Here is a 20,432-nt window from a genome sequence, read left to right as displayed (position 1 = left end):
CCAGGTTCAAGTCCTTCATCCCCACCGGCAGAGGAAAGGCTTCACAAGGCTATTTTTCCTTGTATTTGAGACTTTTTTTTTTAATTTGGGGGACTTTTTCTTTTTGTCACATGCCTGCTTTGCTTGGAAATGTTATGTGTTGTCTGTTCTTTTACTCTAAAGAGGCGACAAAGGGAGAATTTTCTCCAGCTCCCAACAATAGGCAGAGTTGCTCAGTAGTCTTAGGGAAAATGGAACCTGCTTTGTAAGCAGGAACCACTGCTGTAGTCCAGAGACTGGCCTTCCAAGAGGGAGCTGATTGACCAGGCTCCATAAAGGCAAAATCCAAGGCTTCTCTTTATTCAGCACACTGTCTTTTTCCCCTGGATTCCCCCCCAGCCCCCGATTTTCTTACTCATTAAGAGAGAATGAGAGAAGGGAGAGAGAGAGAGAGCAGGAACTAAGTACCACTCAACCTTTGGTGGTGCTGCCCAGGTTTAACCTCTGGAACCATATGGGAGCTGCCATAGCACCAGATGACTCTGCTTCTGTGGTGTGTGTGTGTGTGTGTGTGTGTGTGTGTGTGTGTGTGTGTGTGTGTCTGGCTGAATGAACAGATAACCCTGAGGTGTGAAATTGTGTATGTGTGACATCATGCCTCTGTCACAAAAGAGAGAAGGGGAAATGTATAACTTCAGAAGAAATTAAGCAAAAAATTCCATTTACATCAAACATAAATTATTGATACTTAGGAATAAATCTAGCCAAGGATAATATTTGAAGATAGAATGTGATAAATTAAAGATGTATATTGGGGGCCAGGTGGTGGTGCACCTGGCCAAGCACACACATTATGGTATGAGTGGTGAAGCAGGGCTGCAGGTGTCTGTCTCTCCCCCTCTACTTTCAACTTCTATCTGTCTCTATCTAGTAAATAAGTAAAATAAAACAACTTTAAAAAATGCATATTGGGGACGGGTGGTGGCACACCTGATTGAGTGCACATGTTACAGTGCGCAAGGACCCAGGTTTGAACCCCCGGTCCCCACCTGCAGGGGGAAAGCTTCACAAGTGGTGAAGCAGGGCTGCAGGTGCCTCTCTGTCTCTCACCCTCTCTATCCCTCCCTTCCCTCTTGATTTCTGACTGTATCTATCCAATAAATAAAGATAATAAAAAAAATCTTTTAAAGATACATATTGTAAATCATAGAGCAATCACTAAAACAGTAAAAAAAACTCATAGGCAGTCAGTCTTATAAGGCTAACAAGGCAATAGAGAAAGTAGAATATATATGCATATATATATATATATATATATATATATATATATATATATAAATACTCCATTCAGAAGGAAAGGTCAGAAATAGGGAATGTGGAAATACATTGCAGATGTGACAAATTCAGTACAGTTGCAAGATAGGTCCAGTTCAGCCGTATCAGTAACTGCAGGGCTAGAATACCATTCCCTAAAACGTCCAATACTACTGGCAAAATAAAAGCAACAGAATTTCTTAAGTGAGACATGTAAGAGATACCCTAATGAAAGCAGCCTTAAATGTCTACTATTAATCACCTCTCAGTGTGGACCATGCTTCCAATACTTAGCTGTACACGCTATCTCAGCTTATGAATTGCTTAGCAAATGAAGGAAATTGTCTTACCTTCCAGTGAACTGTGAATCTTCTGGCCCCATTTGGCAAAGTGAATGGATCCGCTTCCCACCCAGGGGAAGCAAAATCAGACAGAAAACTGCACCAGGATTTTGGTACAAGCAGTTCAGAACTTTTTCGTTCCTGGGAAATAATTCAAATGATTTAACATTGCAGATAGAAGTTGGTATATACAAACTGAAATCAGCTGTGTTTTTAATAGATTTATAAATTTATAAAGATTATAGTTATTATACTGCATTCTGTGTAGTATAAAAAGCAAGAAATCATGTTGTGTATTCTTATAATGAATATTATAAGGATATATAAGATAAAGATATATTCAGGCTAGGGGGAGAGCTCAACCCACTAAAGCAACAATTTTCATGCCTGTGTTCCCAGAGACCACAGGTTCAATTCCCAGCATCACCTTGCTCCAGAACTGAGCAGTATTCTGCTCCCCTGACCCACTCCCCACCCCCAAGTCCTCTCCTTTCCTCCTATCTCATCCTTGCTCTCTCAGAATAAGTATATTTTGTTAAAATATAGATACATGGATATAATAAAGATATATAGATATCACGCACACAGAATGTGTTTCCTTTGATATATGAAGAGAACTCCACAACATAGTTGGTTTTTCCAGTGAGAAGACCAAGAAAAATGTTTTTCTTTAATTCATTTATTTATTTATTTATTTATTTATTCCTGAGAAAGATAGGAGGAGGAGAAAGAACCAGACATCACTCTGGTACATGTGCTTCCAGGGACTGAACTCAGGACCTCATGCTTGAGAGCCCAATGCTTTATGCACTTCACCACCTCCCAGACCACCAAGAAAAATGTTTATGGTTTGTTTGGCAATCTGGAGATATATATATATTTGTAGGCCAGCAAGATAACTTAGCTGGGAGTACTTGCTTTGTCACTGCACTGGGGAAGGTGCAGGGCTTTGGTCTTGCCTCTCTTCTTCTATCTCCACATGTTCTCTCAGGAGACTTCAATGGATAAAAGCCATGAACTTGGATGCATAAGGCTCAGAGTTTGACCCCTGGCATCACAGGTGCCAAAGTAATGTTATGGCTTCCTCTCCCTTGTTAATAAAATTAATAAGGATAGGGAGACAACATAATGGTTATGTGTCGTATGCTTTACATTGGTTTGTTCTAGCCCTCCCCCCGCCAAGAGAATTGGATCAGGCCTGCTAATTTTGCGGGCCCGCTTGGCCCCGCCCCAAAGGAACCCCGGGAGAGGGTTCCTGAGTTCGAGAGTGCCACTGAGTTCCTGAGTTAGCCAGAGTTCCTGAGTTCCTGAGTTCCTGAGTACGAGAGTTCGAGAGTTGCAGAGTTCCAGAGTAAGAGTGCTTGTGCTGCCGCAAAGAGACAGCAGAGTTCTGTTTGGTGATTAGTTTGTCTTAGTTTATGAATCGTTGTTCCTGAATAAAGAAATACAGCTTCCCTGCCCAGCTGTTGTCTCCGCGTCTCTGTTACCCGCCCGTGAAGCTAACCCGCCCGGCAAGAGCCTCCGAAATTTTAACAACAAATGGCGCCCACGTGGACCTGACCTGCGCATCTCTCAGATAAGTAAAGACAATTTGGCTACCTATGCACTATGGCCTTCTCTTCTGCTTGTGAAGAGATCTCCAAAGGCCTCTGCTCTTTCTTCACAAGACTGTTTTGCTGTTTCTGGAACATTTATCTCTGGACCACTCTGTGGTTTCCACTCGCTCGGGCGAACTCAGAACAGCCAGCGGGAAGAGCCAGCGGGCAGGAGGCGAGGCACGGAGCTGCTGTTTCCACCTGGTTAAACAGCCAGCCAGCTGGCTGCGCCCAGACAACCCCGCGCACCTCGCCCGCAGCCCCGCAGCCCCGCAGCCCGCAGGAGGCCTACACCAGCACGCAAGAGCCCGATGCCTCCACGCTAGTTGGAGAGTTCTAGTGTGCCAGAGTTTCAGGGGGTTCCCGAGTACGAGAGTTCCCGAGTTAGAGAGGGTTCCTGAGTTCAAGAGTTTCAGGGTGACAGAGTAAGAGAGAGTCCCAGAGAGACAGAGTTACTGGGTTCTTGAGTTCCAGAGTAAAAGAAAGAGTGCTTGTGCCACCGCAAAGAGACAGCAGAGTTTTGTTTGGTGATTAGTTTGTCTTAGTTTATGAATCATTGTTCTTGAATAAAGAAATACAGCTTCCCTGCCCAGCCGTTGTCTCCGCATCTCTGTTACCCGCCCGTGAAGCTAGTTTCTAAAACATTTATCTCTGGACCACTCTGTGGTTCCCACTCGCTTGGGCAAACTCAAAACAGCCAGAAGAGTCGAGAAGTGCCAGCGGGAGGGAGGCAAGGCACGGAGCTGCTGTTTCCACCTGGTGGAACAGCCAGCCAGCTGGCTGCGCCCAGACAACCCCACGCACTGCGCCCGCAGCCCCGCAGCCCCGCAGCCCCGCAGCCCCGCAGCCCCGCAGCCCCGCAGCCCCGCAGCCCGCAGGAGGCCTACACCAGCACACAAAAGCCCCAGGAGCCCAATGCCAACATGCTGGAGCCCTATGCCAACACGCAAGAGCCCGAGGCCAACATGCAAGAGCCCGAGGCCAGCCCACAGGAGCCGGCTCTCCACCGCGTGGCGCAGGGCACTGGACGCGTGATCCCTCCACGCTGCTCGGCCACTGCGAGCAGGGCAGCAGACATGGCAGGGCCATGGGGCAGGGCCGCGGCGGCCCATCATGGCCGCCACCCCTGGGCACCTATGCCCACACTTTCTACAAGCCTGGCCTGCCTGCCCTCTTTCTATGAATTCTAGAACCATCCTGGGCCTCCCGGATCCCCGGGCTCCCTGCCGAAACTGGACACACGAGATCTCCAGCCGCCTGTCCGGTCTGAAGGCAGACAAGCTGGAGTACGCAGAGATTTGTGCAGAGATCGCAACCTGCAATTCCTAGAAGTGGAGCTGCTCGGGAATGGAGCTGTGCGGGAAGCCACCTCCGGATGGTGAACCCCCCCCCAACAACTAAGACAGTACAGACTTAAATTCGTGTTTAAAATGACATGTCTTCGTAACAAAGGTTTCTCTCCTGGTGTATTAATGACCATGTTTATGTGTATGTTTAAAGTTTGGTAAACAGTAACTTTAAGGCTAAATTCTTACTAGTCAAAGTTAAATAAAAAAGGTTTTCAATGTAATTCTCATAAAGATAAAATTAACTTACATTTAAAGTCTGAGGTAAAAATTAGTTTTCAATCAATATATTTTAACTAAGTTGGTCTAAAAAAAAGGTTAAATAGACTTGTTGATATGTAAAACACTACCTTCTCTATTAGAAATGGTAGATTGCACAATGGCTATGCTAATTATTCTCATGCCTGAGGTTTCCTCTCCGGCCCACACCTAGGGTGTGTCTCCATCTTGAATGGGTGTAACAAAAGGTTAAAAGACGTTGTTGATATGTAAAAGTCTCAAATTCCTTCTCTATTAGAAACGTTGGATCGTGCAGTAGATATGCTAATAACAAGTTTTGTTTCATAGTAAGTAAGTTGCAGCCAGCTGCCTTTGGGACCCTAGGCAGTTCCCCGCCCCCATGCAAATGCCCGTCCAGGCAAGTAGCCCCCCAGAGGCAGATATGGCCCCCTCAGGCCTTCCCTTGGCAACATGCTGGTTTTTGTTATATATGTTTCTGTTCACCCCACACCCTTGATACTATAGTCATTTAGTTAAAAAGAAAAGGGAGAATTGTCGTATGCTTTACATTGGTTTGTTCTAGCCCTCCCCCCCCCCAAGAGAATTGGATCAGGCCTGCTAATTTCGCGGCCCGCTTGGCCCCACCCCAAAGGAACCCCGGGAGAGGGTTCCTGAGTGCGAGAGTTCGAGAGTTGCAGAGTTCCAGAGTAAGAGAGAGTGCTTGCGCCGCTGCAAAGAGACAGCAAAGTTCTGTTTGGTGATTAGTTTGTCTTAGTTTATGAATCGTTGTTCCCGAATAAAGAAATACAGCTTCCCTGCCCAGCTGTTGTCTCCGCGTCTCTGTTACCCGCCCGTGAAGCTAACCCGCCCGGCAAGAGCCTCCGAAATTTTAACAACAGTTATGCAAAAGACTTTCATGCTAGAGACTCTGAAGTCCAAGGTTCAAGCCATGGCACCACCATAAGCCAGAGCTGAGCAGTGCTCTGATTGTTTTATTTATTTATTTTCCCTTTTCTTGCCCTTTTTTTTATTATTGTTATTTTTGATGTCGTCGTTGGTAGGTAGGACAGAGAGAAATGGAGAGAGGAGGGGAAGGAAGACAGAGATGGGGAGAGAAAGACACCTACAGACTGCTTCACCTCTTGTGAAGCGACTGCCCTGCAGGTGAGGAGCCAGGGGCTGGAGTCGGGATCCTTATGCTGGTCCTTAAGCTTCGTGCCACGCCACGTGTTCTTAACCCACTGCGCTATCATTCAACTCCCTCTGATTAAGTTTTTTTTTTTTTTGCCTCCAGGTTATTGTTGGGGCTCGGTGCCTGCACCATGAATCCACTGTTCCTGGAGCCATTTTCCCCCTTCTATTGCCCTTGTTGTCCATCATTGTTGTTGTTAATATTATTGTTGTCATTGATGTTGGACAAGACAGAGAGAAATCGAAAGAGGCAGGGAAGACAGAGAGGGGGAGAGAAAGACGCCTGCAGACCTGCTTCACCGCCTGTGAAGTGACTCCCCTGCAGGTGGGGAGCGGGGGGGGGGGGGGCTCGAACTGGGATCCTTATGCCGGTCCTTGTGCCTTGCGCCACATACACTACCGCCTGGCCCCGATTAAGAATTTTAAAAAGCAATCTACCAAGGCAACTTCACCTGGACAGACTGTAAGGAGCACCTAGGGTGACCAGGGACCGACATACCTGGCAGTCCCACCAAAGTCTGGTCCCTCTATGCTCTCAGGGAGAGATAATGACTCCATGCGTGTTTGTTGGTCAGTGAGGAATGCAGGTCCTCTTTGCTGTAAAACCTTCTATCTACCTTGAGCACTCTTTAAGTCTGCCTGCTACCTTCACTGCAGTCCCTATGGAAAAAAAGAAGAAATGGTTCAGAAGCAACATAACTGACATGAACAGTTCTTGTCTAACTACTAGTATGTTCTTCCACTTACCAATACCCTAGTTGAATTACCTGAAGGCAAAGATGTTCCTTTCTCAGCTAAACAGCCCTGCAGGCCCAGCAGGCAAAGGTCACTCAGCAAACTGGGTAGGAGAGACTGTTCCTTTTTATTTTTATTTTTTTTATATTTATTTATTTATTTTCCCTTTAGTTGCCCTTGTTGTTTATTGTTGCTATAGTTGTTATTGATGTTGTTGTTAGGACAGAGAGAAATGGAGAGAAGAGGGGAAGACAGAGAGGGGGAGAGAAAGATAGACACCTGCTTCACTGCTTAGCTGCTTGTGAAGTGACCCCCCTGCACGTGGGGGGCCAGGGCTTTAATTGGGATCCTTACCCCTGTCCTTGCACTTCACAGCCACATGTGCTTAAACCACTGCATTACCGCCGGACTCCTGAGGCTGTTCCTTTTCAAAAGGTTAATGCTCCTGGTTTTAAACTTAAGAAACTTGTTCTCTTCTCTTTCTTTTTTTAAATATATATTTTTATTTTTATAATATTTATTTACTTATTTTCCCTTTTGTTGCCCTTGTTTTTTATTGTTGTAGTTATTATTGCTGCTGTTGTCATCATTGTTGGATGGGACAGAGAGAAATGGAGAGAGGGGAAGACAGAGAAGGGGAGAGAAAGACAGACACCTGCAGACCTGCTTCACTGTTTGTGAAGCGACTCCCCTGCAGGTGGGGAGCCTGGGGCTGTAACCGGGATCCTTATGCCGGTCCTTGCAATTTGTGCCACGTGTGCATAACCCACTGTGCTACCGCCCGACTCCTGCTTGTTCTCTTTTAATCTCAAGAATGAGGGAGTCATTGGCGACTAATCCCTAGCACTGCAAAAACGGTATCATTTGTTTTCCATCTACACCATGCCTCAGCCTCGCGTGAGCTTAATGTGCAGCTTGGCGATACGAGAATCTGGCATGAAGCCCAGCCAGTCTATCTTGGCGTTACTCTCGATCGCACTCTGTCATTTCACAAACATCTCATAAAAACTGCAGCAAAGGTGGGCGCGAGGAATAACATCATTGCAAGACTGGCCAGCTCCTCATGGGGCGCGAGCGCTTCCACACTAGGATCATCATCTCTGGCATTATGCTATTCCACTGCAGAATACTGTGCCCCAGTATGGTTCCGTAGCCCCTATGTCCACTTGGTCGATTCCAAATTATATTCCTCCATGAGGATAATTTCTGGAACCATCCTTTCCACCCCGGTTCCATGGCTGCCAGTTCTTAGCAACATCGCCCCGCCAGATATTCATCGGGATGCAGCATCATCTAAGTTCATTTCCCACGTCTACGCTCCACCGGACCTGCCAATATACGCGGATATCTTCGCTCACCCTGTCCAACGCTTGACGTCTCGTCACCCAATCTGGTCCCCTATGCCTACACTGAACTTCTCTGTTCCAGACTCTTGGAAACAGAGTTGGCAGTCAGCTGAGGTAAAGAACAAACACCTCATCACAGACCCCTGCAAGCGTCAACCCGGCTTTGACCTAGCACGTTATGATTGGGCCCTCCTCAATCGCTATCGAACAGGCCATGGCCGGTGCGCCGCTATGTTCCATCGCTGGGGAGCCAGAGACGACCCGAACTGCCTCTGCGGCTACAGACAATGACCCACATAGTCAACGACTGCCACCTCTGCAGATTCAAAGGAGGTCTCGAAACTTTACATCAGGCTCAACCTGATGCTGTTGTCTGGCTACGGAAGAAGGGCAAACGCTAGAAGAAGAAGGGAGTCTGAGAAAGACTTCATCACTGTACCAGCTGTCTGATTTTGCAAGCTGATAATATTTAGAAAACTGAAAGAAAAATATGGAGCCGGAGGCTTGTCATTGAGAAAGTCTCTTACCCCTTAATTTCCTAGTAGCTGCTTGAATCCCAATGGGGAATCTTGTGAAGGAAGTCAATTTCAGGATTATTTCCTTGTGAACCCTGGCATCTGGCAGCTGCTACAGAACTCACAGTTCTGAGTTTAAATAGAGTAGTTAAGCTCAAGTGGGTGGAGAAATCTCTTTGCCCAAGGCAAGAACAAATCTTCCAACCGAGATTTACTCCTCAAATTTTCACAGAATTCTTTTCCCATGGTGACATAGATGGAACACACAACTGTAGGGTTTGCCACTGAAGAGTGTGGTTGAGGCTTTTTCACTGAAGTAGGTTTAATTCCTCAAGTATTTCTCATTTAAAGAGGCAAAAAACTCCCTTTCTGATCTCCCCCCCCCCAAGACCTGGGGCGGGGCAGGAGTGCCACAGTGGTTAAAGTGTTGGACTTTCAAGCATGACATCCCAAGTTTGACCCCTGGGGTTGCATATAACAGAGTGATATTCTTTTTAATATTTATTTATTCCTTTTTGTTGCCCTTGCTTTTTTTATTGTTGTAGTTAATATTGTTGTTGTTATAGATGTCGTTGGATAGGACAGAAAGAAATGGAGAGAGAAGGGGAAGACAGGGAGTGAAAGAGAGATACCTGCAAACCTGCTTCACCACTTGTGAAGCGACTCCCCTGCAGGTGGGGAGCTGGGGGCTTGAGCCAGCATCCATAATGCAGGTCCTTGCGCTTTGCCCCACCTGCGCTTAACCCGCTGCACTACCAGAGTGATATTCTAGTTCTCTCTCTCTCTTTCTCTCATTAACAAAATATTGAACTTGTAAAAACCATAGTTAGGTACACATTTTTAAAGATTTATTTCTTTTAGATAGAGACAGAAATAAAGGTGGGGGTGCTGGATGGTGGCGCACCTGGTTGAGCACATATGTTACAATGCTCAAGGACCCGGCTTAGGATGTGAGGGCGATCTGGCTGCGGCATCTATCATCCCATTGATTGCCAGGGTTGATTCGGCTGATGTAGCTGGCTAGGCAGGTGTCCCCTTCCTCCCTCACTGCTCCATGTGCTCCCTCCCGAAGCTGTGCGCTCGGTCGAAGAGGACGGCCTTCTCCGAATAGAGATGGACCGGTCTTGGTCTTCGGTCGAGGGTATACGAATAGCTGCGCTCCCCTGCTAGAACCTCCAAACAAGCTCTCAAGGACCTGGCTTCAAATCTCAGATCCCCACCTGCAGGAGGAAAGCTTTACAAGTGGTGAAGCAGTTCAGCAGGTGTCTCTCTGTCTCTCTCCTCTATATCTCCCTTCCCTCTTGATTTCTGGCTGTCTCTTTCAAATAAATAAAAGATTAATAAAAACTTGGAAATAAAAAGAAATTGAGATGAGGAATAAAGAAGGAGAGAAAGACACCTGTAGCACTGTTTCATCAGGGCTTGGACCTGGGTCCTCGGCACATTGTAGCATGTGTACTTTATCAGGGAGTCACCGCCCAGATCCTAGGCACACATTTTTAAGCAAACACTTTGCTCAGTTATATCTAGGAGAGTTGAAATCATACTGACTGTTGCAATTTATTTGTTAGGTTTTTATTTACTTATTTACTTATTCCCTTTTGTTGCGCCCCCCCCCTTTTATTGTTGTTGTTATTGATGTTGTCGCTGCCGGACAGGACAGAGAAATGGAAAGAGGAGGGGAAGACAGAGGGGGGGAGAGAGAGAGACCTGCAGAACTGCTTCACCACCTGTGAAGCAACTACCCTACAGGTGGGGAGCCGGGCGCTTGAACTGGGATCTCTATGCCAGTTCTTGCGCTTCGCACCACATGCGCTCAACCCGATGCGCCATGCCTGACTCGCTATTTATTAGTTTTTTTTTTTTTTTTCCTCCAGGGTTATTGCTGGGCTCAGTACCTGCACCATGAATCCACCGCTCCAGGAGGCCATTTTTTCCCCCTTTTGTTGCCCTTGTACCCTCGTTGTGGTTATTATTATTGCCATTGTTGATGTTGTTCGTTGTTGGATAGGACAGAGAGAAATGGAGAGAGGAGGGGAAGACAGAGAGGGGGAGAGAAGGATAGACACCTGCAGACCTGCTTCACCGCCTATGAAGTGACTCCCCTGCAGGTGGGGAGCCGGGGGCTCGAACCGGGATCCTTAAGCCGGTCCTTGCGCTTTGCGCCATGTGCGCTTAACCCACTGCGCCACCGCCTGACCCCCTATTTATTAGTTCTTTTGTGAAACCCCATGAATGATATAGTCTTGGGGCTTTTGTTAACGTAGAGAACCCTCCCCATCAAAAAAGTTTGACTCTACCCTCAAGAGAAGCCTTTCAAAAAGCTTATTTGATCACTGTTCCAGCGGGAAGGAGAGAAAAAATTGGATAGAGGCAGTATATGTACTTCCAATCCCAGCATTGCTTTATTGAAGGAACGTTGATTTGCAGGTTGCTATAACACAAGGACACATTTCCACATCTCTCCCATACCTCCCCAGGATAAGTGTCCGCATATTTCACCCTCAACCAAAACATCATCTTGTTCCATCACTGGGACATAGGCCTCCAACCTCCCCTTACTGCTCCTTCCTTTTCTCTTCTGAGCCCTCAAATCTGCTGCAGTTGACCATAGTCCATGGAACATTGGCCCTGTTTTGCCCTTTGCCTTATATCTTAGATCCCATCTATGAGTGGTATCATCTGGTACTTATCTTCCTCCTGGCTTATTTAGTTAAGCAACATTCCAAGCTGTAGCAAGAAAATAAATTTCATAAATGTCATCTCTACCAGCTGTGCTGTATTCCTTTGTGTATATATGTTACAACTTCAACCATTCTCCTTTGGTGGTTTTCAAATGCTGGCCAGTACAATAGCACAGCTGCAAACATGGGTGTGAAAACATTTTTTTTGGATAGATGGCTAGGAGAGGAATTGCTGAGCCAGTTTGGTTGGTTTATTTTTGATGTGTTCAGGAATGGCAGAGGCAATATCGAAGAGGACCTGGCTTAGATTTCTCAGAGCTATTATGAGACAACAGTCAGAAAATTCCAAATAGAACTTAAAAAGAAAGAAACCTGGAAACCAGGAGACAGACCATCAGTTAAGAGTTCATACTTTACTTGTGTGAGGAATGGGGTTAGAGCCCCTAGCCACCAGCTGGGAACACCAGGCAAAGGGGAAGCTTCATAAATGAGGAAGTGGTGTTGTGGTGGTTTTCTCCCCCCACCTCTCTCTTCTCCCCATTTTAAAAAAAGAAAGCAAGAAAAGAAAAGGTGAGTGATGGCCCGGGAGGTGTCGCAGTCGATAAGGCATTGGACTTTCAAGCATGAGGTCCTGAGTTCAAGCCATTGGCAGCACATGTACTAGAGTGATGATGTCTGGTTCTTTCACTCTCTCCTCCTATCTCTCTCATAAATAAATGAAATATTAAAAAAAAAGAAAGAAATAAAAAAAAGAGTCCACTGGAAGCAGTGGAATTATGGAGATATTTGCCTTCAGCAAAGCTCTGGTGACATAAATAATTAATCTAGGTATAGGAATCTGATAATGAAATTGCACAATAGGAAAAAAAACTGAACTCAAGGCCTAAAAGTGTACAGAAAACTGCTGAGTGGGATCAATTTTAAAAAGATTCTGGGGCAGGGTGGAGCCAAGATGATGACTTGGAGACAGCTGCTGGCATGAGCTCCGACAACCACTGCTGGATAGGGTAGGATACTGGGTTGTCAGCAGGACAGTGAACAAGGCCTAAGTGTGACAACAAGGAGGACTATAGCTCAGTCTTGGATTAGAAAACAGAGAAAAAAGAAAGGAAATCTCCTGATTATTTCTGAAGCGCACTCCTCCCCCTTACCCCATAACCAGACCCCAGGGACTGTAGATCTGCAACTAGCAGGCTCCTTGTTGAGCTTTTTTCTTTACCAAGATTCCTGGCTCACCAGATGTGTCATTTCAGTCCTTTTCCTTTTTCATTTCCTTCTCTCTCTCTCTCTCTCTTTCTCTTCTTTCTAAGTGGCTGGAGCTCTGTTTGAGTGACAAAATATCTGACCAATGAGAGCCTCACCCCTGTCTGAGAAAGACTACCTGGAGGTTTTTTGTTTGTTTGTTTGTTTTAACAATTGGCTGTCTTTGCTCAGGCTGCCTGAGCAATCTGGAGCCATTCAAGCTACAGACTGACTGACAGAGATTTTCACTCTATTCTATTTTATTATTACTATTATATATATGCGTGTCCCTTCCCCACCCCTCCTTCAGGTTGACCAAAATTAACTGTTAATGTTTTTTCCATTGCTAGGTGACTGGGTGTCCTATCCATTGTGAGAGGAACTTGTTTTATGCTACCTCCTCCATCCATTCTCCCCCTTTTCCCTCCTCCTAGCTAATTTAAAAAAAAAAAAAACACTCTTTCCTTTCACTGCTCTTTTCTTTTTCTTTCTCATTCTTGTCTTCTTTTCTTCCTTCCTCTTTCTTCTGTTTTCTGAATTCAGTGACACTCATTTGTGAGTTATTTTGGGGAAGAAATCTGACTCAGAGTGGACTCTGTGTGTGTGTCTCTTCTCTACTTCCCTTTCTCCTCTTGCTACCCGTACAATTTACAGTGGACAGCAGACTTGTATAATAGTCTATTCTTGCTTTTCCTTTTTTCCTTTCTCTTTCTGTGTCATTTGGATTTGGTTGCTATTTTTTTCTTGGACTGGAGGTGTTGTTTGGCTAACTGGTATTGGTTAAACTGCATCAATCCTTGCTTCAGTTACTATTGTTGTAATTTATGAGGTTGGTGATTTCATTTGTCATAAAGGTATTTAGTATAGCATGGCTTCTACTCAAAACACAACAACTGAAGAATAACAGAACAGAAAAATAAAAAACACATTAAAAAAAAAAGGTTAAATCAAGAGCAAATAAAACTGCTACTACAATGAAGACAGGAGCCCAGAAGAAACTCCAAATCAGTCAGAAGTAACCATAGATAAGAAAAATATGCAAGCAAGTCTCCTCTCCTCTCCTCTCCTCTCCTCTCCTCTCCTCTCCTGATCAACTAGGAATACCAAAGGAGACCACCCGGGACCGAAACAAGACAGGACTAGAATGACCACAGGAACCCAGTAAATCACCGGTGAGTACAAACACGCATGGCTGGTGACAGGAGAGAGGAGTCTAAGGAGAGATTAAGTGACTGCTAACAGTTCAGCAGTTTATCAGTTGAGACACCACCTCCAGGGACTTCCAGAGGCGGAGCTACGAGCAGCAGATCGCTTTCTCTCCTCTCCTCTCCTCTCCCGGATCAACTAGGAATACCAACGGAGACCACCCAACAGAAACAAGACAGGACTAGAATGACCACAGAAACCCAGTAAATCAACCATGAGTACAAACACGCGTGGCTGGTGACAGAGAGGGGCCTAAGGAGAGATTAAGTGACTGCTAACATTCAGCAGTTTATCAGTGGAGACACCACCTCCAGTCTGCTCCACAACAAGGGGACAGCTGAAGGGAGGAAAGGACTCCCCAGAGACTCACCAAGTACAACTCTGAGTCTCCATTGCTACTACCCTCAGAATCTGGAGCAGCAACAGGGAGGGTCACCAGGGGACAGAGATCTAACCGGGAAACTCAGGAGAAGACCTATACCTCGGTGGCATAGCTGAGGGGCTGTGAAAGTCTCTTTGCATAACCACTGGATTATCTCTGCCACACCCTGCTTTATCTCTTGGTTAGGAGTCAGTGATTAAGCTAAGAAGCCTATTGATAGTTTAAAAGCCCTCAGGCATCCATAGCCTACAGGGAAGAAAAAAAAAGAGGCTTTTACACCACTGAGCTCCAACTCAGGGATTGGAAAAAAAAAAACTGTTAACTTCCACCACGGTAAACCCTTTAATTAAATTACTTAGACACAAGTCAATCCAGGCAATAGTGATCAATAATTTGAAAAGTACTGATAAAGGGAACTCATAATATAATATATAAAATCGTTAAAACAACAAGAAAAAATATTGGAGACTCGAACCAGGACAAGAGTCCAGCTAAAAGTCCTACAGAGGGTGAAGCACAAAACAACGAGTTCAACATTCAAACATTAGCTAAGAAAATAATAACAGGAGTGAGTAAAGAATTTGAAAAAAATGTAATCAGAAATGCAGGAACAACAAATGAGAATATGGAAGAAAATTCTAATAATCTCATGGTTATTAGAGAGCTGAAAGCTGAAATCACTGAGCTAAGAAGGCAACTAGCTGAACAAGCTGAAACAGTATCAGAGCAGGGCAACAAAATAGATGAACTCCAGAAAGCAGTAGAGGGCAGAGAGAATAGAATCTATGAGGCTGAAGACAGAATTAGCAAGATTGAGTATGAATTAGAGACAACTAAAAAAGTAAGGGATCTCAAAAAGAGATTAAGAGATGCTGAAAACAACAACAGAGTCCTATGGGATGACTTCAAAAGAAACAATATACGCATTATTGGCTTACTAGAGGAAGAAAGAGAAGGAGAGGAAGAAAGCATTCTCCAGGCCATAATAGCTGAAAATTCTCTAGTCTAGACAACATCAAAGACATAAAGATTCAAGAATCCCAGAGGGTCCCAAACAGAATTAACCCAGACCTAAAGACACCAAGACATGTCATACTTAGAATGGAAAGGAGTAAGGATAAAGAAAGGATCCTCAAGGCTGCAAGAGAAAAAACAAAGAGTCACCTACAAAGGAAAACCCATAAGATTAGCAGCAGACTTCTCCATACAAACACTACAGGACAGAAGAGAATGGCAAGGTATTTATCAAGTACTCAATGAGAAAGGCTTTCAGCCAAGAATACTATATCCTGTTAGATTGTCATTCAGACTAGATGGAAGCATCAAAACCTTCTCAGACAAGCAACAGTTGAAGGAAGCAACCATCACCAAGCCTGCCCTGAAAGAAGTTCTGAAAGGTCTCCTATAAACAACCAGACCACCACAAATAGGACATATATCGAAACACTCTAAAACTCTACAAGAATGGCGAGACACCACCTCCAGTCTGCTCCACCAACAAGGGGACAGATTAAGGGAGGAGAGGACTCCTCAGAGATTCACCAAGTGCAACTCTGAGTCTCCATTGCTACTACCCTCAGAATCTGGAGCAGTGAAAGGGAGGGACACCACAGGACAGAGATCTAACCAGGAAACTCAGGAGAAGACCTATACCTCGGTGACATAGCTGAGGGGCTATGAAAGTCTCTCTGCATAACCACTGGAATATCTCTGCCACACCCTGCTTTATCTCTTGGTCAGGTGTCAGTGATTAAGCTAAGAAGCCTATTGATAGTTTAAAAGCCCTCAGGCTCCCATAGCCTACAGGGAAGGAAAAAAAAAGAAAAAGAAAGAGGCTTTTAAATCACTGAGCTCCAACTCAGGGATTGAAACAACTGTTATTTAACACTGTGAACCCTTTAATTAACTTACTTAGACACAAGTCAATCCAGGCAATAGTGATCAATAATTCAAAAAGTACTGATAAAGGGAACTCATAACAAAATATATAAAATGATTAAAACAACAAGAAAAAATATTGGAGACTCAAACCAGGACAAGAGTCCAGCTAAAAGTCCTCCAGAGGGTGAAGCACAAAACAACGAGTTCAACATCCAAACATTAGCTAAGGAAATAATAAAAGGAGTGAGTAAAGAATTTGAAAAAATTGTAATCAGAAATGCAGGAACAACAAATGAGAATATGGAAGAAAATACTAATTATCTCATGGTTATTAGAGAGCTGAAAGCTGAAATTGCTGAGCTAAGAATGCAACTAGTTGAACAAGCTAAAACAGTATCAGAGCAGGGCAACAAAACAGATGAACTCCAGAGAACAGTAGAGGGCAGAGAGAATAGAATGTATGAGGCTGAAGACAGAATTAGCAAGATTGAGGATGAGTTAGAGACAACTAAAAAAGAAGTAAGGGATCTCAAAAAGAGATTAAGAGATGCTGAAAACAACAACAGAGTCCTATGGGATGACTTCAAAAGAAACAATATACGCATTATTGGCATACCAGCAGAAGAAAGAGAAGGAGAGGAAGAAAGCATTTTCCAGGCCATAGTAGCTGAAAACTTCTCTAGTCTAGACAACATCAAAGACATAAAGATTCAAGAATCCCAGAGGGTCCCAAACAGAATTAACCCAGACCTAAAGACACCAAGACATATCATACTTAGAATGGAAAGAAATAAGGATAAAGAAAGGATCCTCAAGGCTGCAAGAGAAAAACAAAGAGTCACCTACAAAGGAAAACCCATAAGATTAGCAGCAGACTTCTCCATACAAACACTACAGGCCAGAAGAGAATGGCAAGATATCTATCGAGTGCTCAATGAGAAAGGCTTTCAGCCAAGAATACTATATCCTGATAGACTGTCATTCAGACTAGATGGAGGCATCAAAACCTTCTCAGACAAGCAACAGTTGAAGGAATCAACCATCACCAAGCCTGCCCTGAAAGAAGTTCTGAAAGGTCTCCTATTCTTCTTCTCCTGTAAGAGGAGAAATACGTGACAGAAGCAGCCTCTCAAGGAGTTTGTAACACACGGAGAGGAGAGAAATTGGTCTATAGCTGGCGGCCAGTGTTGGGTCTTTCTTTGGTTTCAAAACCGCTATTATCTTCACATGACGCCAAACTTTGGGCATAGACTCAGATTCCAAGATGTGGGACAGGAATGAAGCGAGCCACTTCTTTGCCACGGGGCCCAGGTTAAGAATGAGTTCTGGGGTGATGTTATCATAGCCAGTAGCTGTTCCCGGTTTAACCCTCTTCAAAGTGTCTTCCAGGTCTCCTATAAATAACCAGACCACCACAAATAGGACATATATCAAAACACTCTAAAACTCTACAAGAATGGCGTTAAAATATCTTCAATCTTTGATATCAATAAATGTCAATGGCCTGAATTCACCTATTAAAAGACACAGAGTAGGAAGATGGATCAGAAAACACAACCCAGCAATATGCTGTCTACAGGAAACCCACCTAACTCAACAAGACAAACACAGACTTAAAGTGAAAGGATGGAAAACTATCATACAAGCCAATGGCCCACAAAAAAAGGCAGGACGCAAAGCACAAGGACCAGCATAAGGATCCCGGTTCGAACCCCGGCTCCCCACCTATAGGAGGATCACTTCACGGGCGGTGAAGCAGGTCTGCAGGTGTCTATCTTTCTCTCCTCCTCTCTGTCTTCCCCTCCTCTCTCCATTTCTCTCTGTCCTATCCAAAAAATGACAACAACGATAATAACTACAACAATAAAACAACAAGGGCAACAAAAGGGTTTTATTTATTATTAAAATAATAATAAAAAAAGGCAGGAACAGCTATTCTCATATCTGACATGACAGACTTTAAAATAGATTAAGATTAAAAAAGATAGGAATGGACACTACTTAATGCTCAGAGGATCAGTCAATCAAAAGGACTTAACAATTATTAACATCTATGCACCCAATGAGAAGCCATCTAAATACATCAAACTTCTACTGAAAGAGCTATAGCAATATATTAACAGCAACACAATCATAGTAGGGGACTTCAAAACCCCACTCTCTAAACTTGACAGATCATCCAGGCAGAAAATCAATAAAGACATAAGGGAGCTAAATGAAGAGATAGATAAACTAGAACTATTGGACATTTTCAGAGTCATTCATCCCAAGATACTGGAATAAACATTTTACTCAAATCCACATGGGTCATTCTCAAGGATAGACTATATGTTAGGCCACAAAGACAGCATCAGCCAATTCAAGAGCACTGAAATCATCCCAAGCATCTTCTCAGACCACACTGGAATTAAACTAACACTTAACAATCAACAAAAGATTAGTAACAGTGCCAAAATGTGGAAGCTCAACAGTACACTTCTTAACAACTTCTGGGTCAAAGAGGAAATCAAGGAAGAAATCAAAATGTTTTGAGACTTCAATGCAAATGAAGACACATGCTATCAAAATATTTGGGACACAGCTAAGGCAGTCCTAAGAGGGAAGTTCATAGCTATACAAGCACACATTAGGAAACAAGAAAAACCACAAATAAACAGCCTGATTGCACATCTTAAAGACCTAGAAGAAGAACAACAAAGGAACCCTAAAGTAACCAGAAGGACAGAAACCACTAAAGTTAGGGCAGAAATAAATAACATTGAGAATAAGAAAACCATACAAAAATCAACGAAAATAAATGTTGGTTCTTCGAAAGAGTAAACAAAATCGACAAACCTTTAGCCAGACTCACAAAACAAAAAAGGGAGAAGACCCAAATAAATCGGATACTAAATGAAAGAGGAGATATCACAACAGACACCACAAAAATTCAACATATCATGCGAGGCTCCTATGAACAACTATATGCCACCAAGCTAGAGAACCTGGAAGAAATGGATGATTTCTTAAATACCTACCAACTTCCAAAACTAAGTAAAGAGGAAGTGGATAACATGAACAGGCCCATCACAGCTAATGAAATGGAAACAGTTATCAAAAATCTCCCCAAAAATAAAAGTCCTGGACCAGATGGTTTTACAAATGAATTCTATAAAACCTTCAAAGAAGAACTAATACCTCTACTTTTAAAAGTCTTCCAGAAGATTGAAGACACTGGAATACTCCCTGCCAGCTTCTATGAAGCCAACATCACCCTGATACCAAAAGCAGACAGGGACACAACCAAAAAAGAAAACTACAGACCAGTATCTCTGATGAACATAAATGCAAAAATACTGAACAAAATTCTAGCCAACCGGATACAGCAGTATATCAAAAAGATTGTTCATCATGGCCAAGTGGGGTTTATCCCAGGCATGCAAGGTTGGTTTAATATACATAAATCAATCAATGTGATCCACCACATCAACAAAAGCAAGACCAAAAACCACATGGTCATATCAATAGATGCAGAGAAAGCCTTTGACAAAATACAACATCCCTTTATGATCAAAACAGTACAAAAAATAGGAATAGATAGAAAATTCCTGAAGATAGTGGAGTCTATATATAGCAAACCTACAGCCAACATCATACTCAATGGTGAAAAACTGGAAGCATTTCCACTGAGATCAGGTACTAGACAGGGCTGCCCACTATCACCATTACTACTCAACATAGTGTTGGAAGTTCTTGCCGTAGCAATCAGGCAGGAGCAAGGAATTAAAGGGATACAGATTGGAAGAGAAGAAGTCAAACTCTCCTTATTTGCAGATGACATGATAGTATACATGGAAAAACCTAAGGAATCCAGCAAGAAGCTTTTGGAAATCATCAGGCAATACAGTAAGGTATCAGGCTATAAAATTAACATTCAAAAGTCAGTGGCATTCCTCTATGCAAACACTAAGTTAGAAGAAATTGAAATCCAGAAATCAATTCCTTTTACTATAGCAACAAAAACAATAAAATATCTAGGAGTAAACCTATCCAAAGAAGTGAAAGACCACAAACTATCAAATACTTAGAGGAAAATATTGGCAGAACTCTTTTCTGCATAAATTTTAAAGACATCTTCAGTGAAACGAATCCAATTACAAAGAAGACTAAGGCAAGTATAAACCTATGGGACTACATCAAATTAAAAAGCTTCTTCACAGCAAAAGAAACCACTACCCAAACCAAGAGACCCCTCACAGAATGGGAGAAGATCTTTACATGCCATACATCAGATAAGAGTTTAATAACCAACATATATATAAAGAGCTCGCCAAACTCAACAACAAGACAACAAATAACCCCATCCAAAAATGGGGGGAGGACTTGGACAGAATATTCACCACAGAAGAGATCCAAAAGGCCGACAAACACATGAAAAAATGCTCCAAGTCTCTGATTGTCAGAGAAATGCAAATCA

General features: G+C 43.6%; 1 protein-coding gene across 3 annotated transcripts in view; it reads right to left on the bottom strand.

Moving 5' to 3' along the window:
- The window catches only part of OLAH (oleoyl-ACP hydrolase), a 38,076-nt gene that overhangs the window by 15,074 nt on the left and 2,570 nt on the right, over window positions 1-20,432 (bottom strand). Inside the window, exons 2-4 of one of the 3 annotated variants that reach the window (XM_060192216.1) lie at window positions 11,229-11,311; window positions 6,485-6,645; window positions 1,644-1,775 (exon numbers count right to left, since the gene is read on the bottom strand). In XM_060192216.1, coding sequence (XP_060048199.1) covers window positions 1,644-1,775; window positions 6,485-6,543 — 191 coding nt within the window. In that variant the 5' untranslated portion in view covers window positions 6,544-6,645; window positions 11,229-11,311. Of the gene's footprint in view, window positions 1-1,643; window positions 1,776-6,484; window positions 6,646-8,593; window positions 8,681-11,228; window positions 11,447-20,432 lie in introns of those variants that run through there. The other 2 variants (XM_060192214.1, XM_060192215.1) reach the window with 2 other exon arrangements.

This window comes from Erinaceus europaeus, chromosome 6 (genome assembly GCF_950295315.1).
Source record: "Erinaceus europaeus chromosome 6, mEriEur2.1, whole genome shotgun sequence".
NCBI lineage: Eukaryota > Metazoa > Chordata > Mammalia > Eulipotyphla > Erinaceidae > Erinaceus > Erinaceus europaeus.
Note: the sequence above shows the minus strand (reverse complement) of the source record. Positions and strands in the feature narration are given on the sequence as shown.